Raw genomic sequence first — 26,645 nt, forward strand, 5'->3', positions numbered from 1 at the left:
AAGAGGTAGAAGAGGTGGATTGGAGTTCGTCATTCCACTAACCTGTTGAAGATTTTTGAGCACAGAAGTAATATTTGCATTTGCAATAAATCACTCTGACTACCATGTGAAGGGCTTGTTGAAGGAGAGTAGTAGTAGACACGGGGAGACCAGTTTGGATGTTTTTGGAGAATTCATAATGAAAAATGGTGGTATCTTGGCATGGAATTATAGTAGTGGAAATGGTAAAATGTGGACATGTCTGTGAGTTATGGAATTCCCTGTTTTTTGAGAGTAGGATCAATGGGATTTAGTTCTTGAATGGGAAGTGAGGCAGAGTCTCAGAAGTGATTCCCAGTGTTCTCCTTTGAGCAACAACTGGGTGGATGAGAAAACCAAATGAAAAGCAGATCAGGGTAGATGAAGTTTATTTTTAATATATTGAGTCTGAAAAGCATATGAGACATTCAAGCAGACACATGAAATAGATAGTTGAGGAATTAGGCTTAGTATTCAGAATACAGATGAATTCTGGAGATAGAAATACTAAAGTCTTCATAATATAGAAGGTATATCAAGTTGTGGGCATGATCCTGGAGACAGTGAATAGAGACAGAAGCAGAGGTCTGCTGTCAAAAAAAAAGGAATCATTATTTGCCGGCTACCGGGCAATATGTTGGCTATTGTCATTAGTAACAATTTCACAGAAAGATTAAAGAAGCATTTTATTTGTCATAATATAAAATCCCATTTGATGCAGATAGATAGTTTTCTGGTGAGCTCAGTTGATTCAGAGATAAAGATTTAAAAATTCCCAGGGACATTTGGTTAACATTCACTTCCAATGGTTCTCAACTAGAGAGTAAACCACCTTCTGACAGGAGGAGTTTGGAAATGAATAGGCATATTTTTATAAACTGTCAAAATGACTATCATTTAATGGGTACGGTGCAAAACACATAACTGTCAAACTCAAGAAGACCATAGTACTATGTTGAGAGTCCCTGATAAACTCTTGTACCACATATATTTCTCTGACTTGCTGATTGTAATGTTCCCAGCTGCCTGTCAAGAACAGTCACCAACCCTTTCTGGATTTTCACCTCTGCATCACTCTCTTTGTCCTGAGCCTAGAGATGATGGCTCTGCCTCTGCGAGCCCCATATTATTTCCCTGTCCTTTATGACTCTTCTGCAATTGCATGGGGCTATGTACATAGGACCTGTGTAAATCAGATCCTTGAGAAGACCTAGTTGGCGTGTGCTGTCATTTTTCTTGGAGTCCTGACTCTTATGGCTATCTTTTCCACATATCATTTGTCTCAAATGTAGTTTCCTAGGATTTTGTAATTCCAGATTTAGCTTCCTGTTAAGTTACAAGAAGCTCTTGAATACAGTAGTATCTTTTTTTGTTTGTTTGTTTTATTGTTTGTGTGTGTTGTATATATGTATATATATATATTAGTCTTTCAGAGGATAAAGTTGTCATTTACTTTTGTAATTTAAGCAGACTGGATATTCTTGTCTTCGTGGTGGAGTGGCTTTTCCTCCCTGCTTGAAGGTGGTCCCAATAGTACTAAATAGAAACATAGTTTCCTCATTAAGCAATTTGTTAAAATATGTATGTTCAAGACATTCCTAAAAAATACTTAGTTAAGACTTCCAACATTCTATTACAGATGACATGGAAAAGCCATTTTGAACCTAGAAAAAGTTTAAGGTCAGATTTTTCTAGTCAATCATGCCAGTCAGAAAAAAGTCAGCGTCAATGGGCATTGAATGAAAGACAGAAGAAAGCTTTTCTTTTCTTTGATGACTCAAGATCAGCAGAAACCCGGAGTTCCTATTTTGAACACTTTACAAACCCAACTATAAATGGAGACAGTGACTGAGCAACTGGGCTGATGACAGGCATGCTCTCTGCTGCAGCTGTAAAGTCTGTCCCAAGAAAACAGTTCAAAATTCACATATTTTGGAAATGAAAACCAATAACCTTCATAAACAAAAAGAATTAATATAGACCTGACTCCTTAGAAGAAACTTTTTTCATAAGTTTTTTTCCCTCTCTCTCGGTGAAGACACACACACACACACACACACACACACACACACACACACACACTTTAAGCATCCTAATGTCTTTGAATTAAACAATCATGGCACAATTTCAGGAGCTATTGCTTTCTTCTAGGAAATATCTCACTACTAGAGTTCTCTTTGGAGATGAGAAGATTTTTCTCAACTTAATTATGAATTCTGTTGTGTACGTGTGAGCATGTTTCTGAATATTTTATATATTATAACTATACGTTTGAAAATAGCATATTTAGGTATATATAAATATATATGTGTCTCTGTGTACATAAACATACACACACACACACACACACATATATTTTTTTTCTTTGCAATTTTACATGCCTTACATCATGGGAGGTAGAAGGGGTAAAGAACAGGGATTATTTTAAAGCATATTTATTTATGTTCTTCATTGTTAAAGAAAACTATGCCAACATTCTTCTGGCCCACATATTCAATTAAATATATAGTGAATCTTTTCTACTTACTGGATTATTTGGTGCTTCTAGGCATTTATTTTTGGCATTTCATTTCATTTTTGTTTTTGCAGGAATTTTTGAAGTTGTATTATGATTTAACATTTTTATTTTGAAAATCAGGCACATTTTAAAAATTAGTCTGCTGCAGCTATAGTCCACCCCCAAAACCAGATAGTTCAAAATTCACATATTTTGAAAATAAAAATGTAGGTGTAGAAATTTACTTATACAGATTACTTGTTTATGCTTTTTTATTTATATATAAATCTATTGATATAATCATTTATAAATACAGATATGCAAATATGTTATTTTTTTGAGAATTGAATCTCTGTAGCAATCATTTTTATGTAGTATTTTTCCATTAGTCATTTTCTTTTTTCTTTAATTTGAAGAATATTTTCAAAGGATTTAGTCATTTTCTAAGCATCTTCACATGTAAAGCTCTGTGAGGTTAATGGGGGGAGGGTGGTATCCTAGGATGAATAATGTGTCTCTCTCCCTGTCCCCCAATCTGGTAGAGAAGCTATTCATAATAGGTTAGACTGAATAGATTTCTACATTATCAATCAGAATTAGCTGTGGCCAGGAGATAAGAACAGACAAGGTGCACCCCTTGTGTGTCTGCCTTTTAAGAGCATGCCCTCCACTTTCCTTTTGTTCAAGTTAAGATATCATGTTACATTGCTCTATCTTGCTATTTTTCGTAACCAATGTCACAAAATTTTTCTCTATGTTACTTTCTTTAGAAGTTGAAGTTTCAGGTCTTTCTCATCTTTAAGCTTTAACCCATTTTTAGTTAATGATGTCAGATAAGGGTCCAGTATCATTGTTTTGCATGTGTATTTCTAGTTTCCCTAACATCATTTATTGAATTGCTCTTACCCATCATGCATTCTTTGTCCCCTCTTAAAAAAAATCAATTGATTGTATATGCATGGAGGTATTTCTGGGCCCTCTGTTCTGTTCTGTTGGGCTGTATATCTTGTTTTATGCCAGTACCATATTGTTTTGATAACTGTAGCTTCATAATATATTTTGAAATCAGGGATGGTAATGCCTCTGGCTTTGTTCTTGGCTTCAAGATTAATGTGGCTTTTTGTGGTTCCATGTGAATTTTAGAATTGTTTTTTCTATGTATGTAAAATGTCATTTTGGTATTTGGATAGGGATCTCATTGAATCTGTAGATAACTTTGGGTAGGATATACATTTTAACAATATCAAGTCTTTCAATCCATTAACACAGATGTTTTTCCATTTGTTTGTGTCTTGTCTAATTTCTTTCACTAGTGTTTAATAGTTTTCAGTGTATAATCTTTCTCCTCAAATAATTTTTCTAAGTTTTTTATGCTATTGTAAATGGATTTTTTTCCTTTCCTTTTCTGTTATTCATTGGCAATGCACAGATATATAGCTGATTTTTAGGTTAGTCTGTGATCTCTGAAGGCAAGATCATGCCTTATTTGTATTCTACATAATAATATATAAATAACAATTAGCAGTTATTAATTTTTTTATTTGTGTATTTTTGTTGAGTTTCCTTGGCAGTAATTTTTGTTTTCTTTCTTCCTTTTTCTTCCTATTCTTCTTAGGGCTCCACTAGTTCTACAGCCTCTCCTCCGGTTTCAACCCCAGTCACAGGACACAAGAGAATGGTCATCCCGAACCAACCCCCTCTAACAGCAACTAAAAAGTCTACATTGAAACCACAGCCTGCACCCCAGGCTGGACCCATCTCTGTGACTCCAATTGGTACACTCAAACCCCAGCCTCAGCCAGTCCCAGCCTCCTACACCACGGCCTCCACTTCTTCAAGGCCTACCTTTAATGTGCAGGTGAAGTCAGCCCAGCCCAGCCCTCATTACATGGCTGCCCCTTCATCAGGACAAATGTATGGCTCAGGGCCCCAGGGCTATAACACTCAGCCAGTTCCTGTCTCTGGGCAGTGTCCACCTCCTTCAACACGGGGAGGCATGGATTATGCCTACATTCCACCATCAGGACTTCAACCTGAGCCTGGGTATGGGTATACCCCCAACCAGGGACGCTATTATGAAGGCTACTATGCAGCAGGGCCAGGCTATGGGGGCAGAAATGACTCTGATCCTGCCTATGGTCAGCAAGGTCACACAAATACTTGGAAACGGGAGCCAGGGTACACTCCTCCTGGAGCAGGAAACCAGAACCCTGCTGGGATATATCCAGCCAGTGGTCCCAAGAAGACCTATATCACAGATCCTGTTTCAGCCCCCTCTGCACCACCATTGCAGCCAAAGGTAAGAAATTCAATCTGCCTTCCCCAGAAAGCAAAGCCTAAGACAAAAGTGTATGTGTTACTGTTACTTCACTAACAAATATAATCCCAGGGAAACATGAGTGAAGCCAGGGAGGAGAGAGAGACTATTTGGTATATTACCAGTATGGCCACTCTTTAGTATCAAATGGAATTACTTGCTCAATCTTGAAGAATCATCTTCCAAAAGGCCATAGAAACCACAGCATCTCAGGACAGTGTTCTGATGGAGAAAAAGAAAATAATTTACTTTTCACATCTTTCCCCGTATTAATTCAGGCTTCCATCTAATATGCAGAAACTTCCTCAATATCTTGCATTTGCTTGGACATTAAATAGGGGTGTAGCATCTCAAGCCGATCTATAGGTGAGACCTGTGGAGGGCAAAACTAAGGTGATCTGTTGCCAGGCTGCAGCCCTGTGAAGGCAATCATAACTCCTGCAATGATGGTGTCACAGTGGTTGCTGAGGCAGAACAGGCAGCCAAGGACCCAGGAGATGGGTGAGGTCAAACAGGTCTAAGATACTGCAAATACCTTGGCTAGTTTCTCCTTTGAGAAGGGGCTGCAGTATCATGTGGCTTGTTTGTGACCCCTTGTCTATTCGTTTTACTGATCCTCCTGAAAGAATCTTATTCTTCACCCTCTAGCACTATTAAGCAATGTTTAAAAACTCCTTATATGTGATGGTTACATCTTATTTGATTTAATTGTCCATATGTGGATCTTTGAAGTTAACACTCTCTGTTACTTCTTCTGAGTAGGTAAGGTATAATGCTGCATATGCCCACTCACCACAACGTGGATTTTTCATTAGTACTGGACCCAACATGATGTTGATTCCTTCCATTATGACCAGAGAAACCATGAGAACAACTTGGAACGGGTGAAAATAGAGGAACTGGGCCCGTTTCCAGCCATTTGGGTTGGAAGAGTGCCCTTCCTTCTTTTCAGTTAGAACTGTGAGAAATCAGAAATTTGAGAGCCCTCAATTAGCTAAAAGATGAATGGTAGTTTTGGGGAATAGATTGGGTAGAAGTTTAGACTGTATTTTTAAAATTCTTTCCACATTTTTAACAAGACGGTCAATTTCAAGACAGATCTATTCACATATTCAACATTATATCAAAAACCTCCTTAGAGGGTGTTTGCTAAACTATTTTTCTTATATGAAAGTTTCTGCCATATTAATGTTGTCCTATGTGAATTTCAGGTTCTATAGGGGAATAGAGCTCTTCCTGACAGTGGGGACTGTGAAGAGCTGGGTGGGGAAAGCCAGCTCAAGAAATCCATTAGCTTTATGCGTGACCACTATATGAAAGTGGCCGGCCGGCCGGGCGCAGTGGCTCAAGCCTGTAATCCCAGCACTTTGGGAGGCCGAGGCCGGTGGATCACGAGGTCAAGAGATCGAGACCATCCCGTTCAACATGGTGAAACCCCCGTCTCTACTAAAAATATTTTAAAAATTAGCTGGGCATGGTGGCGTGTGCCTGTAATCCCAGCTACTCGGGAGGCTGAGGCAGGAGAATTGCCTGAACCCAGGAGGCGGAGGTTGCGTTGAGCCGAGATCGCGCCATTGCACTCCAGCCTGGGTAACAAGAGCGAAACTCCGTTTCAAAAAAAAAAAAAAAAAAAAGAAAGTGGCTGGCCGTGATCCTTTTCCAATAGATAGATTCCAAGTTAGAATTTTAAATGATTTTAAACATTACTCAGTTTCTGAAGTCTCTCTATGAAAAGAAATATTATTACAGCTTTTTATTTCTTTTTAAAATAAATTTTTCCAAAATAGCCAATCTGAGCAGCCTTGCTGTTTGTTAATGTCACAGGATGTTTGTATCACTTCCTCCTGGCCCAGACAAGGGGAGTCTATTTTCAAAACAACCAGTTCAGAGAAACAGATTATTCAACTTAGCCACACTTTCTGTTTTTAACAATTGCAACAGATTCACCTAGGGAAGATTACAGTAAAATAAAATTTTAGGTCAGAACAATTGCTGCCAACATTTAAGTTCAAATAGATAGGCAATTTTGCCCTGCCCAAAGCAGGGCGACTGAAAGCATGGCTGAGTGATGTTTCTGAAGGAAGGAGATGGGGTCTGCGTTGCTCGAGGATTGTGTTATCCCGCGTAGGAGCCAGACATGAGAGAAAGCAAAACAATGTGTACTGAAGAGACTCACCTGGAGGAGTACTGAGCTAGTCTTCAGGTGTTGTTTTCTCATTAAGTCACTGGGAACTCTGACCAGCCCCTCTTAAGCATTTGGAATCCATCCATTGGTGTAGGAGAAAGAATCAGCCCCCACTGCTAGAACTGGATCTAAAACACTGAGTCCAGCCACATTGTTAACATTTGGCCCATCCTCACCAACTGACCCAGGGAGATGGAATGAATTTTTATGAACCACTCATCAGAAAACATGGATCTTTATTTTGCTTCTTATTTGAGCAAGGTAGTTTATTCAAGATGATCTATTAGATGATTTACAGATTCTGGATATCAGATTTTATGTTATTTTTTAAATTTTTGATATATTTGTTTTTTAACAGTTTCATGTGTTTTCACATCATATTCGGTTGTACATTTTTAAAATGAAAATCAAATCTTGTACTTTCACTCTGATTATTAAGAGTGGTTAGAAGTTGATATTTAGCCATCTGTCTGTGCTTTGGGAAAGGAGAAAGAGGCTGGTGAAGCTATGGATAAATTCTGTGTGTGTTGTGAGGGCATTGGCTGATGAAGGGGTGGGTTTCTTCACAGTTGGTCTTTGAGCAAAACACTACTGTATTCTACTGCACCTGTGCACAGAGGACCTTATTGTCCTTATATTGACTGTTCGGCTTAATTATGTGACTATGGGCATGAGAAATGAGCTCCTAATTCTTGACCTAGTTCTTTTGTTGACATTCCTCTTCCAGTTTGAGGAAAACCTCTAGACCTCTTTATATCACGCTTCAAACCCTAGTAAAGTAGAACATCATCTTTACTAATTAATTAATGATTGAAAAGGGCTTGGAAATTTCCAAGGGCTGAATAATTGCCAAGTGAGGACTGTTCAGCTTTCCACTGGCTTTCATTTATTTTTAATTTTTTTTAAGTCACTGATGGAAAACTTACCCTCATGTCTGAAAACAATTATACTTATTATATTGAGTAATTCTGGGGAGTTTGGCATTGAACCCATTAAGGCAAAAGTTTAAAAGATGAAATAAATAAATCTCCCCAATATTTGAGATGAGCTGCTTTAGTTTTCTTATATCAAGATAGTATAAAAAGAGGAATATAGTATAGTAAAAAAAGAGGTAAGACAGGATGGGGAAATGGAAGAAAGGAAGGAAAGAAGGAAAGAAAAAGAAAGGGGAAGAAATGAAGAAAGGAAAGAGACAGGATGAGAACCTTTAAGGCTTAAGGGATCACGATTGTATTTATGTTCCCATAATATGCCTCGCAGTGAATTTGCATGCTGCCGTAGGCCATACTGTGTTTCCTATACCATCTGAGCTGAGTTCCTTGCAAAATACTGTTATAAATAAGTCATTATAAGGCAGAAATGTTCTCTTCTCACTGGAAATCCTCTTTTAGATGCCGTAGAATCTCTTCTGTTTGCTGATTTATAAAACCTAATGTTAGATACATCTTGCTGTGTATAGCACAGGCCTCTAGTCCTGTGCACTAGTTATATCCCTGTGAGTCGGGATGCACGTTTTCTCCAGTATTAAGATACGGTGGCTCAGCTTGAAAGTTCCAGAGCCAGCACCTGGAAGCTATTCAGGACGCTCAGGTCTAAAGTGACCAGGCAACTTTAGCCTCCACTAATCGTAAAAACCCATCTTTGTCGGCCTCAGCTATTAAAGGGACAGGTATTTGCTACATAATGTGTGAAAATGCTGGGGCTGTGCCTCCCAGGAAAGTTGGAGAATCTCGTCCCCGTGAGGGTAGAGGTTATGTTAAATTCTGAAACCACATAATTAAAATTTTCTTTGAAAGTATTTCAGGAAAAAGCAACCTTATTCTTAAGCATTTCAAATTTTGGATGCTATTTTAAATGGTATTTTAAAATTTGTTTACAATCATTTGTGATTAGTATATAGAAATAACAATAGATTTTTGTATACTGACTTTGTATCCTACAATTTGTTAAATGTAATGGTTGTACTAGCTTCTTTAATAAGACTTCTTAGGCAATTCTTCCTGTTCATTTTAGCTGCAAGTTGTTGATGCACTTGTTTATTTCCTTTATGGATAAGTCTATTCATGAACATTTTATGTTTGAAAGATTTGCTTGCTGATTGGAAAAGAAACAGTATCATACAACTTTGAAGGAAATAAGTTGGAAAAAACAAGAAATCTTTAGTCTCCACTTCCATTGGCTAGTCTACTTAAACCATCAGACGTAGAAGCAATTTTCAAAGTGTAAAACACTCTCATATAAGGGGTTATAGGTCCTAACCCCTTACATTTACACATGAGAAAACTGAGGTCTGAAGAGTCACAGTGACTTTCAGAGTTATGTAGTTAGTAAATGACCACATGTGAGTACAAAATGTAACTCTTCTTTCTATTCTACGATTCTTTTCTACACTGGTTAACAATAGAGTAAATGACCTTTAAAAGGTGTAATAATAACTATTGTCACAATTATCATATTTCCTATCTTTAGAACCCCATCATCAGTTTTGTAAGGCAACTTAATAATAGAAAATGGCTCCTATTCTAGCGCTCTCCCTATTCTGTCTCACAGCTACTCACATGAAAACACTTGTTGATAGGCTCTCTGTAATTTTGACTCAGTCCATGATCTCTCTATACTGATTTCAAAAATTATCATCAGAATGGATGTGCTAGTATACTAAGAAATGTCTGTGAATGTTATTTATTTCTTTTGCTTAGCTAATTGTTTTCATAGATTCGGTTATTTAAAAATAATCCAGGTTTTTTAGTCATGAAATCCTTGCCTATGCCTATGTCATGAATGGTTTTGCCTATGTTTTCTTCTAGGGTTTTTATGGTGATACATACTATGTTTAAATCTTTAATCCATCTGGCATGAATTTTTGTAAGATGTAAGGAATGGGTCCAGTTTCAGCTTTCTGCTCATGGTTAGCCCATTTTCCCAACACCATTTATTAAACAGGGAATCCTTTCCCCATTGCTTGTTTTTGTCAGGTTTATCAAAGATCAGATGGTTGTAGGTGTGTGGCATTACTTCTGAGACCTCTGTTCTGTTTCATTGGTCTATGTCTCTGTTTTGGTACCGGTACCATGCTGTTTTGATTACTGCAGCCTTTGAGTATAGTTTGAAGTCAGGTAGCATCATTCCTCCAGCTTTGTTCTTTTTGCTTAGGATTGTCTTAGCTATATGGGCTCTTTTTTGGTTCCATATGAAGTTTAAGGTGGATTTTTCCACACTAAAAGCAAAGGCAACAAAAACCAAAATAGACAAATTGGATCTAATTAAACTTAAGAGCTTCTGTGCAGCAAAGGAAACAATCATCAGAGTAAATTGGCAACCAACAGAATGAGAAAAAATTTTTGCAATCTATCCATCTGACAAAGGGCTAATATCAAGAATCTATAAAGAACTAAAACAAATTTACAATAAACAAACAACTGGGCAAATAATATGAACAGGCACTTTTGAAAAGAAGACATTTTTGTGGCCAAGAAACATATGAAAAAACGCTCATCATCACTGGTCATTAGAGAAATGCAAATCAAAACCACATTGAGATACCATCTCATGCCAGTTAGAATGGTGATCATTAAAAAATCTGGAGACAACAGATGCTGGAGAGGATGTGGAGAAATAGGAATGCTTTTACACTGTTGGTGGGAGTGTAACTTTGTGCAGCCATTGTGGAAGACAGTGTGGCGATTCCTCAAGGATCTAGAATAAGAAATACCATTTGGGGGTCCAAAGTGGCTCCCGCCGGAGGTCATGGCGCTTGCGAAGGTGAGGTCATCAGTTCAAGGCTAACCTGAGCAACCTCATAAGCTCAAACTGATTGGCAAAAAAAAAAAAAAAACAAAGAAATACCATTTGACCCAGCAATCCCAATACTGGGTATATACCTAAAGAATTATAATTCACTCTGTTATAAAGATACATGCACATGTATGCTAACTGCAGCACTGTTTACAATAGCAAAGACTTGGAACCAACCCAAATGCCCATCAGGGATAGACTGGATGAAGCAAATGTGGCATATATACACCACGGAATACTGTGCAGCCATAAAAAAGGATGAGTTCATGTCCTTTGCAAGGACATGGAAGAATCTGGAAACCGTAATTCTCAGCAAACTGACAGAAGAACAGAAAATCAAACACCGCATATTCTTACTCAGAAGTGGGTGTTGAACAATGAGAACACATGGACACAGGGAGGGGAATATCACACACTGGGGTCCGCTGGGGAGTGGGATGCTAGTGGAGCAATAGCAGGGAGTGGGAAGGTTGGGGAGGGATGACATTAGGATAAATACCTAATGTAGGTAACGGGAGATGGAGGCAGCAAACCACCATGGCATGTGTATACCTTTGTAACAATCCTGCAAGATCTGTACATGTACCCCAGAACTTAAAGTATAACAATAATAATAATAATAATAATAATAAAATACCCCAGGTCACTAATCCCTTTGGAAAGTTTAGCAAATCATTTTAACAGGTGATTCTGGCAATATATAATTCTTCATGTTTACAGAATGAGAGAACTTCTATTTATCAGTGTTTTTTCTTTGTTTTGTTTTATTTCAGTTCTAAGCAACACAGTTATTTTGCTTATTGACATATTGATACATTCCATTGGGGATCTCATTTCTTTCTTGGCCAACTACAAGCACTCACACTGTCCTGTTTCAAAAAAGAGACCGTAGTTATTCTCTTCTTCACCAAATAAATTTGAACCATTATTGATAAATAATTTTTGGTGAATCTTAAGGCTTTGAAATGTTTTGCACACCGAGTAATAGGAAGTGTCTTATAGTGAAAGGCACATTTTTACTGCTATAGTATCAAAAGTGCTGTTGTCCCACATGCAAAGATTTACTTGTTATTTTAGTTGTTTGATTTTCTGGAATACAGCAACCTCAACTTTTGGAAATACTCTTAACAAATAATACGGGGTTTGATCTGTTTCATCTTTGGTCGTCAGAGAATGATCTTCAGAAAATACAGTTTGGTTTATTTCAGAAGGTTGCTTATCTAAAATAAAATTTTGAAAATGTGAGCTAATAACGTTTAACATGTTTTAATCCCTTATAAAATTTACCAAACAGTCTCATGTAAGGAAAACTCTGTAACACTTTCAGAGGCAACTTGTTGAGTATCCTAGCAGCACTGAATGCCTAAGGGAGGGTGAGAACTGATGTCACCTCACTGCCAGCACAGAGTTTTTTCCACTCTGTGAAACTTGCCTCCATTTGTAGCTTTCTATGTTTGTAGACGCTAACTCTATTTTATGTAGAGTTGTCCAAACATAAAATATTCCTTGGGTTCAGCAGTTTAGGGACTAGAACTTCAGAGTAGTATTTCTGGGACATAACATATATTTAACATTATTTGAAACTCAAGAGTCAGTCAACATTGCTATTAAGAGTTAAGTAGCTGAAACTATGTGTACACTAAATCTGAATTCAAGGTAAGAGGCCCTTTGTTATTCAGTGTTTGTGTTTGGTATATTTATGCCTCCTCAAATATGACATCGTCTTTGTTTTTAATTCATATTTAGGGATGATTGTAAAAAATAAAGAAGGATAAGGTGTAAGTGTGATGGTTGTTTTATTTATGGATTTATCAGTTTGATGTTATCTTTCATGGTTCATAATGCAATTTTAACATAAGTCTGAGTAAATTTACTATACATGATATTAGTAGTTTTTATTGGAGGAAACCATGCTTTCCTTTTTCTTTTTGTTGTCGAGAGGGAGTTTCACTGTTGTCACCTGGGCTGGAGTGCCATGGTGCGATCTAGGCTCACTGCAATCTCTGCCTCTCGGGTTCAAGCTATTCTCCTGCCTCAGCCTCCCAAATAGCTGGGACTACAGGTGTTCACCACCATGCCCAACTAATTCTTGTATTTTTGGTAGAGACACGGTTTCACCATGTTGGGTGGGGTGTTCTCAAACTCCTGACCTCAGGTGATCCACCCACCTCGGCCTTCCAAAATTCTGGGATTACAGACGTGAGCCACTGTGCCTGGCAGGAAACCATGCTTTTAATCCTGTTACCCACCGCATCCAAAGCTCACAAAATATTAGTTAAGTAGGCCACTAGGATACAACTGAGGCTGGTGGTCTCTGCAGAGGCAGAAAAATGGGAACTGGAGAGGAGTTCAGGAACACAGCCTAGAGAATATGAAACAGGACCCAGCACACAACAGCCCATGGGCCAAATGTCACTTGCCACCTGATTTTATAACTAATGTCTTCTTGAAATACAGCCATACTTGCTTCATTTCCATGTTATCAGTGGCTGCTCTCATACTACAACAGTAGAGCTGAGAAGATGCCACAGAGACTGTGTGGCCTGCAGAGATGAAAACATTTTCTGTGTGTCTCTTTACAGAAAAACATTGTTGACTCCTTGTCAAAAGTATGGGAAGAACTTGATGAAATTTAGATTCTTGTTAAAAGTTCTGGAACATCCCTAAACTATTTAATATTATTTCTTGTCCAGCAGATCCTGAATCTTAAATTAGAAGTTGTTGTGACAGTATGTGGAAATCGGGGAAGGAAGAACAGAATAACAAAATCGAAACTTAACATGCTGTGTGCAAAATAGGTTCTATATTTCTCCTTTTTGTTCCATCCTGGTACACTCCTAGTTAAACTTCAAGATTTATCTCTAATATTAACTTCTTGGAGAGGTTTGACTATTCTTCCAATTCCCACATACTGTTAGTTTTTCTTTCCTCTGAATTTTCTCATAGCATTTTTTCATTTATTTACTATAATAGGCACCTCATTCAGTATTTTTATATAATAACATTTTAAAGACAATTTGCATAGAATATAGTTTGCCCATTTAAATACACAATTATTTTTAGTAGATTCACAGTATATTTTATTATATTCATAAATATAGTATATGTGCAATCATTATCACAGTCAATTTCTTTACACCGGGAAGAAACCCCATACCAATGAGCAATGACTTTCTTTATCCCTAAGCCCTACAAGTCTACATAACCACTAATTTAATATCTATATCTATGGATTTAACAATTTTGGACATTTGAAATAATACAGTATATAGTCTTTTGTTATTTGATTCTTAGTATAATATATTCAAATTCCACTCATATTATAGCATATGTGAGTGCTGTATTCCTTTTTATTGCTGAACAATATTTCATTATATGGATACATCACATTATATTTATGTTTTCATCAATTGATGGACATTTTGGGTTTTTCTACCTTTTGGCTATTATAAATACTTCTTCTATCAATATTTGAGTAGACATATGTTTTCAGTTTTGGGGGTATACATCTAACGGTGGAATTGCTGAGTCCTATGGTAATTTAATGTTTAACATTTTGAGAAACTGCTGAAATGTTTGAAATGTTTTCCAGTGGGGCTACCCACTTTCCATTTCCACAACAGTGTATGAGGATCTCATTTTCTCTGCATCCTCCCACCCCATTTGATTGAATCATATTATGTGTCAGTCTATCAAGTATAAATCCATGTTCTTCAAGAGTGGAAACTGTCTCGTGTTTTTTTCTGTATGTCTAACATAGTACATTGCATGTATCAGGCACTCATGAATAAATGAAGGAGTCAATCAACAAGCGAAATAACATTTACTGAATTGACATGGAACCACATAGGATTCCTGTTATTAACAGTTGTTTATGTGGGCTTAAATAGCTGTACTTTTATAGATGTTCTTTTTTAAAAAATTTTTAGATACAGGGGATACATGTATAGGATTGCTACATGGGTAACTGGACCCAGGTAGTGAGCGTAGTATTCAATAGGTAAGTTTTCAGCCCATGCCCTCTCCCTTCCTCCCTGTCTGGTAGTCTGCAGTGTCTGTTATTCTCAAGTGTATGTCCATGTGTGCTCAGTATTTAGCTCCCACTTATAAGTGAGAACATGGGGTGTTTGGCTTTCTGTTCCGGCATTAATTTGCTTAGGATTATGGCCTCTAGGTTCATCTATGTTGCTGCAAAGAACATGATTTCATTATTTTTTATGACTTCATGGTATTCCATAGTGTAGACATACCACGTTTTTAAAATTGAATCTGCCATTTCTACCTGTGTTCTTCATCTTTTCTCCCATTCAGATCCCATTGTGTATAACCAATATATTAGTGCTCATTTAGATGCACTCCATTTCTTTTTTTTTTTTTTTTTTTTTTTTTTTTGAGACAGGGTCTTGTTCTTGATCCAGGATGGAGAGCAGTGGTACAGTCTTGGCTTACCGTGACCTCTGCCTCCTGGGTTCAAGCAATTTTCCTGCCTCAGCCTTTCAAGTAGCTTGGACTACAGGCATGTGCCACCATGCCTGGCTAATTTTTGTATTTTTAGTAGAGACTGGATTTCACCATGTTGGCCAGGCTGGTCTCAAACTCCTGACCTCAAATGATCCACCTGCCTCAGCCTCCCAATGTGCTGGGATTATAGGCATGAGCCACGGCGCCTGGCTAGTGCACTCCAGTTTAGTCACTGAGGCTCATTTTCCATCCTACATCATTGTAGTTTTTGTCTCTTTTGCTGTGGTTGAGATGTTTTTGTCTCTGTGCAGCATAGAGTGTTACATAAAGCTTGTTTCATCATGGCAGGGCAGTGATGGAAACATTACCTCCTGATTTCACCCCCACCCAACCCTGTTCTCGCTGTACTCTATATCTGAATGATAGAAAAGATGAAGAACATAGCTGTAAATGGTAGTCTTCCCAGTAACGGTGATTCCGCTCTCCTAGGCGCTCAGGCCAAAAACCTGAAATCATTCTTGATTTCTCCTTCTCTCTCAGCAAATTCATCTTTACTTTTGAAGAGTAATACCTGATTACCTCTCCCCATCTCCACCACCCATGCCCTGGCCCAGCCCTAACTCTCTGCCTCCTGCTGCTTTGACGGTTGCTCTCTTGTCCTTCTCTAGCCTGTTCTCAGTACATAGTGATCCCATGCAAGTCATATTATTTCACTTTCCTGCTCAAAACCCCCAATTGGGGTTCCCCTCTTAGACTGAGAAAAAGCTGGGACTGTGCTTACAAGGCCTAACTCAAACACGAGTCCCATGTTATAGTAAAGGAATGAAAAAATGCTGTGAGAAAACTCAGAGGAAAGACAATAACCTGTCTACTCATGAACTCTCTGACTTCCTCCATCCCTTTCACCTTCATGCTCCTCCAGTTACACTGAATTCGGGCGTGCACCTGTTTCAGGGCCTCTGCTTTGCTGTGCTTTCTGCTTGGAATGGTTTGCCCCAGATACTCACATGGCTTGTTCTCTCACCTGTTATAGGACTTTGCTCAAATGTTGCTTAGTTGCAGGAGACCTTGCTGATCACCCAATCTAAAACACTTCCTTGCCCCAAAGTCTCTATCTACCTTCACTGCTGCATTTTTTCCTATAATATTTATCATCTTCTAAAATATCATATTGTTTTTGTTGTTGTTTTTGAGACAGAGTTTTGCTCTTGTTGCTCAGGCTGGAGTGCAGTAGTGCAATCGCAGCTCAATGCAACCTCTGTCTCTCAAGTTCAAGCAGTTATCCTGCCTCAGCCTGCCAAGTAGCTAGGATTACAGGCATGGGCCACTATGCCCGGCTAACTTTTGTATTTTTAGTAGAGACAGGGTTTCACTATGTTGGTCAGGCTGGTCTTGAACTCTCAGCCCACCTCAGCCTCCTACAGTCCTGGGATTACAGGCATGAGCCACCACACCCAGCCTAAAATATCATACTGTTTACTTTTGTTCTTTGTTCCTCTCCACTAGAATTTCAGAACAGGAATTTCTGTCTACTTTGTTCACTGCAGTATCACAAACAGTGTCTGGCAAGTTGGAAATCCTCAGTGAAGATGTATTTATAAATGAATGAGCACATGTGGGTCATGGAATTGTCCTCTCTGTAAACAGCTTATCCAGAAAGCTCTGATGTGTTGTGGCAGTGACTTTTACTATGTGGGAAAGGTTCTCCCATAGAAGTCATGCACCTCATGTTTGACTTTCCGAAGCTTTGCATTCTCTACCTTCTGCACCGCCCACCACCTGAGTTTCCCAGCCTTCCCTTTTGCTCCATGTGTCATCTACTTGGATATAGCCTGCATAATCGAAAGAGCCTGGTCTATTTGTTTTGTTTGAAGATGGGGTTTTGCTCTGTATTCTAGGCTGGAGTGCTGTGGTGTGATCATAGCTCACTGCAGTCTCTAACTCCTGATCTTAATTATCTTCTCATCTCAGCCTCCCAAGGAGCTAGCACTACAAGAGCACACCACAACACCCAACTTTTTTTTTTTTGAGAGGGAGTCTCACTCTGTTGCCAGGCTGGAGTACAGTGGCACCATCTCGGCGCCTTGACCTCCCAGAGTACTGGGATTACAGGCGTGAGCCACCACACCTGGCTGATGCCATTTTTAAATGGCATTTGAGAAGTTACAAACTGAATGTGCTAAAGTCAAGGGTGGCAAGGGCACAGGTGAAAGGTGAAGGTTTTTTTCTATTTCTGTTTCTATGATGCAAACAATTGGGTTAACAAGAGCATTCTTCTAAACAGCTAGAGATTCTGCTGTTCTCATCCAGCCACTGCCCTGGTGGCAATATAACCAGTAAAAGGCAGATAATGGTATGTGTTTTGCAGACTCTATATTCAAACCAGTGTCACTCACCTTATCTTTCTCTCTTCTCATCAGCTTGATATTTCTTTAATTTCCTCTTTCTACCCTTTTCACATTATCCCTCTGCCTTGAAATGACTTACCCAATACTTTGTATTCTCTTTGTGTTCATTAATAGACTTATTTTTCCTAATGTTAGGACATCTCAAGGCATTTTACTTAGCACTCGAGCTGCTTCCAATGTAATTCTGTCTAGTAACACGTGTCATTTAGCCACATTGTTTATGGCATTATCACAGCCATGCATATATTCGTTTTATAGTAATTTCTAGGAAAAAATGTTGAGGAAATGTGGTTTTTATTATACTTGCCAATGTCACTGTATTACTGCATTTTTAAAGTTTTAATTTCAGTAGATACCTAACATATATTTTCAGATGCTAGAGGACATACAATGATGAACAAAAACTTAGCTCATCCTCAAAATCAGATATGTATTGTTGGTGATGCTGGGCTCTAACCACTCATAGATTTTTAAAATTATTTTGAAGTGTTTTTTTTAGGAGACCTAATACCCTACTTTTTAAGGAAATACAGATTTCCCCATGATTAGATATGTATGGATGACTAGATTATGTAAAACAAAAATTGCATAGGTGCTTAAAAAGTGACTCTCAAGTTTAAATTCTAGAAAGTTCCCAATTATTATTTCCTCTCTGTGATGCCTTCATGTACATTGGTTCATATAGTCTCAAAATGTCTATAAAGATACTGTTTTTTTGTTGTTGTTTTTTGAGACAGAGTCTCACTCTGTCTCCCAGGCTGGAGTACAGTGGTACAATCTCAGCTCACTGCAACCTCTGCCTCCCAGGTTCAAGCTTCAAGTGATTCTCTTGCTTCAGTCTCCCGAGTAGTTGAGATTACAGGCATGCACCACCATACCCGGCTAACTTTTGTATTTTTAGTAGAGATGGGTGTTTCACTATGTTGGAGAGGCTGGTCTTGAACTCCTGACCTCAGGAGATCCACCTGCTTTGGCCTCCCAAAGTGCTGGGATTATAGGCATAAGCCACTGCACCTGGCTGAAGATGCTATTAACATCTTGATTTTTTACTGAGTGGTAAACTGAGAAAGGGAAAAAGTTACTTCCCAAAGACTACATGCCTCAAGTTTATACTTATTCTACTACACTGCCTCCTTGAAAAAGAATGTTTAAAAAAATTCTCACTGCTGTGCCGCAGCTTAACTTTAAGCCGTAAATCTAGTTCTCTTTGTATGTTGAGCAGGTCTTATATGTTAAACTGCTGAGGATGCTCCTTCACATGAGGCCATTGCGCAGTTGTCTGCCAGAAAATCCTCCTGGTTGTTTCTCTAATAGAGAGCTTCAGGTCTTCTTTTCCTTTTTCATCTGATACCCTGCCCTGTCCAAGTACCTGTGAGTCAACTGGCAGGGAAGGGTTGTGATTGGTGTGGGCTCGTAAGTAGAATTAAGCAGAATATCGAAAAGGAAATTTTAGCCAATGACATTGAACCTCAGAGAGGAAAGTACTGCTGAGTTCTGCTAGATGCAAGACAAGCTAAAGACCCCCTCAGCCCCATTGTTCTGTATCAGTACAATATGTCTAACGAGAAGGAAAGACAAAGCAAAACTGAAAGTGACTCGTTTTTCAAAAGTGACATCTTTTCACCCAAACTTGTGAGCTGCTTACCAAATTTGAGGAGTAACACTGTTTTGTACACTTGCATTAAAACAAATTATATCACCATTGAAGAGCTGATCAGGAAAATGATGTATGACAAAGAAAATGTTAAAATAACCTGTAAAATCCAGCCCATTTGTATCTGGAGTTTAGAGTCAGTCTAACAAAATGAATGCTCCATTTATTAATCACATTTGCCATTTATTCAAAACAAACATGGCTTGAGAGAGGATTAAATAAACCTCCAAAAGCTGTCATTCTTGAAAGCTTTGGGTAGAACATTGAGTTGCATTCCTACAGGAGAAATGCCAAGTGAGTGAGCCTCGTCCAATTTCATTTAGAAAGCCTTATTTGGGAGAACCATGGAAGTGTGAACCTGATCATGTGAAAAGCCCAGGACTGTTCAGCCTTCTGTGGCAGTGCTATGAGTTCTAGTACCACACTATCAATAGGGAGTCAAGTAGAAATATCCTTCCTCTGAAGAGATCTCCCCTCTCCGTCCCTTCCTTCCTTTCTTTTCTCTTTTTGTTAGTGTTCTGAGAAGAATCTGCAGACAGTAAATCTACAGATGATAAGGTTTCAAGTATCTTCCTCCCTTTTTCCCTCCCTCCCTCCCTTTCTCCCTTCCTTCCTCCCTGCCTCCCTCCCTCCCTCCCTCCCTCCCTCCCTCCCTCCCTTCCTTCCTCCCTCCCTCCCTCCCTCCCTTCCTCCCTTCCCTTTTTCCTTCCTTTCTTCCCTCCCTCCCTCCCTCCTCCTTTTTTTTTAACTGCATCATTTATATTTACAAAGGGTCCTTTCCTTTTGCAAGATGTTATCATGTGAGGGAAGTCTTTGGTTTCCATATCCCTTTATTCTTAGTATTTTCATTTCCTATTAAAGACAGAAGTCTAGATTTCTACTTTAATGGTTAACTAATTACAAAGTCATAAATATGTCCCAGAAATTAAGACATAATTTTGTCAGTAATGTTCTAGAACATAATAACTACCCCAAAATATTTGTTCCATGACAGAAAATTCATTGATATTTAGACCTTCAGAGATGAAATAAATATGTTGTCTCTGCTTTTCAAAGATGCCATCTTCCCCATTCATAAGAAGACTGAGACCTAGAGAATGACTACCCAAGACCTCACAGTATAATTAGGACTTAAAAAAAAATCCATAAAACCTCTGGTGTTGGAATATTTAAGAGAATCCTATGTGTACATTGATAGGTACTTTATCACTGTCTTTCATAAAATAACAGTAAACATTTTAATGGGACACATTTTTATAACCATTGTGAATTTGATCCTCAAAAAAGAACTCATTGAGATGATCAGAGAATGCATATTTATCGTCTTTTACAGATGATGACACGTGAGTTTTTCAATTTTTCATACTATATAGATGACTGAATCTTTGTCACTTGTATACAAAATCAGCAATATGAAATACACAGACCTTGAAATCACAGTTTCCAACTTTACTGCCTACAGAATGCTCCTTTGCAGTTGCTTAACATTTAGACTGATAAATACAAAATTCATTAAACAGGAAACTGAATAAAAGACTTGGGCTGATATTTAGGTATTATTTAGTATTCCATCCAAGAAGTGTCTGCAGAGAGTGACTCCATAGATGATAAGGTTACACATATTTCAGAAGCCAAAAAATTTGTTGTGATTAAATGATTAAAGTCTGTTAACCATTTGGTAGTTATGGTGTAAATGGTTGTTAAATGGAAAGCATTTGTAAAATTGTATATCCCAAAAGTAAGGATTTCTGATAAAACAGAATGGGCCTTACATATTTTAGTTAATACTCTCAATGATGAACAGTAAGATTAATCTATAAGTATGTGTGTGTGTGTTAAGATATATTCAATTTTTATAGACCTGAAGCTTTGAAGCTTATCACTTTGGGAAGAATTTCTTTATGCATAAAATTATTATATTATTTTGGTAGGACTGCTATAACAAAATACAATCAGCCCTTCATATTCAAGTATTCTGCATTCAGAATGGAAATGGAAAGTGTTTGTAAAATATAACAAACAAAAATACAATAACAGAAAATACTACAAATTTCAAAATACAGAATAACAACTATTTACATATCATTTACATTGTATTAGGTATGATAACTAATCTAGAGATGACTTCAACTATATCGGAGGCTCTTCAACTCTATATAGGAGGCTATGGGACTTGAGCATCCTTAGATTTTGGCATCTTCATGGAGTCCTAGAACTGATCCCCTGCAGATACGAAGGGTGTACCATAAACTGAGTGACATAAACTACAGATTTCTTTTCCTCACAATTCCAGAAGTTAGAAGTCTGAGATCAAGGTACTGAGGTTGCTTTGCTCTAAGAGCTTTCTCCTTGGACAGTAGATGGCCACCTTCTCTCTGTGTCCTCACATGGTCTTTCCTCTGCTTGTCTGTGTCCTTGTCCCTGTTCTTGTAAGGACAACTCCAATAGAATTGGATTAAGGTCCACCATAGTGGAACTCATTTTAACTTCATGATCTCTTTAAAGGCCCTTTCTCTGAATGTAGTCATATTCTGAGAGACTAGGGGTTAGAACTTCAACATATTAATTTGAAGAGAGACATGACTCAGCTTGTAACAACTATGTAGGCAAATGAATATTTATTTTAAATGACAGAAGCAAATGCAACACACTGTAAATTAATAAAAGTGATGAAATACTTCAAAAATCACCAAAATCTTGAAAAATAGCATCCTTATGAATTAAATTCCTGATTACTTTTTTTTACATTTTGTAACAGCATGTTCATTGATTACCTGACTGTACGACCTAATTTCATAATATTGTCTACAGAGGGAATACAAAGAAATTTCATGCTAAGAGAATTCATTACTTCTAGACCTGCCTTACAACAGGTCTTTAAGGGAATGATAGGAATGGAAATGAAAGATTATTACCTACTACCACAAGAACACACTTAAGTACAGAGCCCACTGACACTATAAAACAACTACACAATCAAGTCTACATAAGAACCAGGTCACAACTTGATGACAAGATCAAATGCTTATATACTGGCATTAATCTTGAATTTATATGGGCTAAAACCTCACTTATGAGAAACAGAGTGGCAAATTGGATGAAGGAACGAGACCCAACTCTATGCTGTCTTCCAGAGTCCCATCTCACATGCAGTCATACCCTTAGTCTCAAAGTAAAGAGATGGAGAAAGAGCTCTCGAGCAAATGGAAAACAAAATAAGAGCAGTGGTGGCTATTCTTATTTCAGACGAAACAGACTGTAAACCAACAATGATTAAAAAGGACAAAACAAAGGCATTACACAATGATAAAGGGTTCAATTCAACAATAAGACTTATCAGTTCTAAGTATGTATGCACCCAATAATGGAGCACCCAGATTATAAAACAAGGTATTAGAGAGAGCCATGGAGGGACTTAGCTAATTACACAATAATGGTGGAGACTTGAACACCCCGATGACATTGCTAGACAGATCACTGAAGCAGAAAACCAACAAAGGTATTTGGGATGTAAACTTGACACTTAACCAAATGGACCTATAAGGCATGTACAAAACATATCACCCAACAACAACAAAATAAACATTCTTCTCACCTGCACATGACACATACTTTAAGATAGACCACAAACCCATTCATAAAGCAATTCTCAACAAATTCAAAATAACTGACATCATACCCATCACAGTCTCAGACCATAATGCAATAAAAATAGAAATCAATACCAAGATCTCTCAAAATCATGTATTTACATGGAACTTAAACAACTTGTTCCTGAATGACTTGAATAAAGAATGAAATTAAGGCAGAAATAAAAAAACATTCTTTGAAGCTAGTGAAAACAAAGATATAACTTATTGGAGAACACAGCTAAAGCAGTATTAATAAGAATGTAGAGACAAGCACCTACATCTAGAAGTTAGAAAAATCTCAGCAACCTAACATCACACCTAGAGGAACTAGAAAAACAAGAACAAACCAATTCCAAAGCTTACAGAGGAAAAGAAATAATCAACATTAAAGCTGAAGTGAATGAAATTCTGATGTGAAAACCATACAAAAGATCAATAAACCCAAAAGTCAGTTTTTTGAAAGATTAAATAAGATTGGTAGATGAATAGCTAGATTAATAAAGAAAAAAGAAAGAGAACCAAATAAACACAAACAGAAATGACAAAGGGGACATTACCACCAACCCCACAGAAACACAAAAAACCCTCAGTGACTATTATGAACAGCACTGCAGACAGACATTAGAAAACCTAGAAGAAATGAATAAATTCCTGGAAACATGAAACCTCACAAGATTGAAGCAGGAAGACATTAAAATCCTGAATAGACCAATAATGAGTTCCAAAATTGAATCAGTTATAAAAAACCTTCCAACCAGTAAAAGCCCTGGATAGACCAGATGGATTCCCAGCTGAATTCTACCAGATGTATAAAGAATTGCTGGTACCAATCGTACTAAATTGTTCCCAAAAATCGAGGAGGAGGGACTCCTCCCTCACTCTTTCTGTAAGGCTAGCATCATTCTGATTCCAAACCCTGACAGAGATACAACAACTAAAAGTGAAAACTTCAGGCCAATATCCTTGATGAACATAGACACAAAAATCTTCAACAAAATACTAGCTTTTTTAATCCAGCAGCACATCAAAGAGCCAATTCACCTCTGTCAAATAGGCTTTATCCCTGGGTTGCAAGGTTGGTTCACCATACACAAATCAATAAATGTGATTCATCACATAAAAGAACTCAGAACAAAAACCACATGGTCATCTCAATAGATGCAGAAAGGGCTTTTGATAACATTCAACATCCCTTCATGTTAAAAACCCTCAACAAACTTGAAATTGAAGGAACATACTTCAAAATAATAAGAACCATCTATGTCAAACCTTCAACCTACATCATACTGAACAGGCAAAAGCTGGAAGCACTCCCCTGGAAAACTGGAACAAGACAAGGATGACCACTCCCACTACTTTAATTCAACATAGTACTGGAAATTTCATCCGGAGCTCCAAATAGAAAGAGAGAAAGTCAAAGTATTTCTGTTTGCAGATGATGTCATGGTACACCTAGAACACCCCATAGACTGCTTAAAACTCCTTGATCTAATAAATGACTGCAGAAAAGTTCTAGATAGAAAAATCAGTGCACAAAAATCAGTACCCTTTTTGTACACCAATAATGTCCAAACTGAAACCCAAATCAGGAACACAATCCCATTCACAGTAGCCACAGAAAGAATAAAATACCTAGAATAAAAGAGCTAACCAGGGAGATGAAAGATCTTTATAATGAGAATTCTAAAACACAGCTGAAAAAATCAGAGATGAAACAAAGATATGGAAAAACATTTCATGTTCATGGGTAGGAAAAAAAATCAATGCTGTCAAAATTTTGGGCATTCATACTGGCTAAAGCAATTTATAGATTCAGTGGTTTTCCTATCAAACTACTAATATTATCTTTAACAGAATTAGAAACAAAAAAACTATTCTAAAATGTTCATGGAACCAAAAAGAGCCCAAATAGGCAAGCTAATGCTGAGCAGAAAGAACAAAGCCAGAGTCATCACACTACCTGACTTCAAATTAAACTGTAAGGCTGCATTAACCAAAGCTCCATGGTACTGTTACAAAAACAGAGACATAAACCAATGAAAGAACTTAGAGAATCTAGTAATCATGCTACACACCTACAACCATTGATATTCAACATTTGTCAACTCAGGATGGATTAAATACTTAAACGTAAAACCTTAATCTATAAAAACCCTAGAAGAAAACCTAGGAAATTCTATTCTAGAAATACTATTATAGGCCTTGGCAAAAATTTCATAGGAAGTCTCCAAAAGGAATTGCAACAAAAACAAAAATTGACAAGTGAGACCTGATTAAAGAGCTTCTGCACAGCAAAAGAAACTGTCAATGGAGTAAACAGACAGCCTATAGAGTGGGAGAAAATATTTGCAAACTATGCATCTGACAAAAGTATGATATTGAGAATCTATATGCAACTCAAATCAGTAAGCAAAAGCAACCCCATTTAAAAATGAGCAAGGGACATGAACAGACATTTTTCAAAAGATGTACAATTAGCCAACAAGCATATGAAAAAATACTCATTATCAGTACTGATTAGATAAATGCAAATCAAAAACACAATGAGATATCTTCTGATACCACTCAGAATTGCTATTATTAAAAGGTCAAAATTAACAGATGTTGGCAAGGTTGTGGTGAAAAGGGAATGCTTGTACACTGCTGTTGGGAATGTAAATCAGTTTAGTCACTGTAGAAAGCAGTTTAGGGATTTCTCAAAGAACATAAAATAGAACTACCATTTGACCTAGCAGTCCCATTACTGGGTATATACCTAAAGGAATATAAATTGTTCTATTAGGTTGGTGCAAAATTAATTGTAGTTTCTGCCATTACTTTTAATGGAAAACCAAATCTACTTATCTGTTTATTGCAGCACTATTCACAATAGCAAAGGCATGGAATCAACCTAAATGCCCACCAACAATAGAATGGGTAAAGGAAATGTACCTATGCACCATGGAATACTATGCAGCCATAAAAAGGAACAAGATGGATGCAGGCACATAGATGGAGCTAGAGGCCATTATTCTTAGCAAACTAACACAAACAGAAAACCAAATAGCACATATTCTCACTTATAAGTGGGAGCTAAACACTGAATACACATGGGCACAAAAAGGGGAACATTAGACTCGGTATGGAGGCTAGGAAGATGATGAGGGTCAACTATCTATTGGGCACTGTGTTCACTACCTGGGTGAGGAAAGAGTTTGTACACCAAACCCTGGGACACACAATTTACCCATGTAACAAACCTGCACAGGTATCCCCTGAAACAAAAATAAAAGTTGAAAAAGAAGGAAAAACAATATTTATACTTAGAAAAAAATTTCATCTTTCTTCTAGCCTGAGTGATAAAAATTTATTATTATTATAGTTTTTAAAATTTGGAAACTTTTAAACTGCCTTTAATTTGCATGACTTTTATTGGTGTTATTGTTTGAAGTTTGGGATAATTGTCAAATTAGGGGACACTCCTATGTAGTTTCTTCTATTTGTGAGCTATTACAACACCTTTGCTCTTACTGCAGATTCATAGCCGATGAGTTCTATTTTGTGCAATTAGCATCAAAAAGAAAAATGAAGTCAGCGGTGCATTTATGATTGTTTTCAGTGCATTACTAAGCTCATTTCTAAAGAGAAGGTATCTTCTTTTGCGTGATTGAAAACCAAGTAGTCCCCACATGCCTTTTA

General features: G+C 37.5%; 1 protein-coding gene across 26 annotated transcripts in view; it reads left to right on the top strand.

Moving 5' to 3' along the window:
* LPP (LIM domain containing preferred translocation partner in lipoma) overlaps positions 1 to 26,645 on the top strand; it is a 745,086-nt gene that overhangs the window by 465,304 nt on the left and 253,137 nt on the right. For all 26 annotated transcript variants that reach the window (XM_035276043.3, XM_078350484.1, XM_078350478.1 and 23 more), the window contains one exon: positions 4,131 to 4,814. In XM_035276043.3, the coding sequence (XP_035131934.1) occupies positions 4,131 to 4,814 (684 nt within the window). The remainder of the gene's footprint in view (positions 1 to 4,130; positions 4,815 to 26,645) is intronic.

The sequence above is a fragment of the Callithrix jacchus genome, chromosome 15 (genome assembly GCF_049354715.1).
Source record: "Callithrix jacchus isolate 240 chromosome 15, calJac240_pri, whole genome shotgun sequence".
Classification (NCBI taxonomy): Eukaryota; Metazoa; Chordata; class Mammalia; order Primates; family Cebidae; genus Callithrix; species Callithrix jacchus.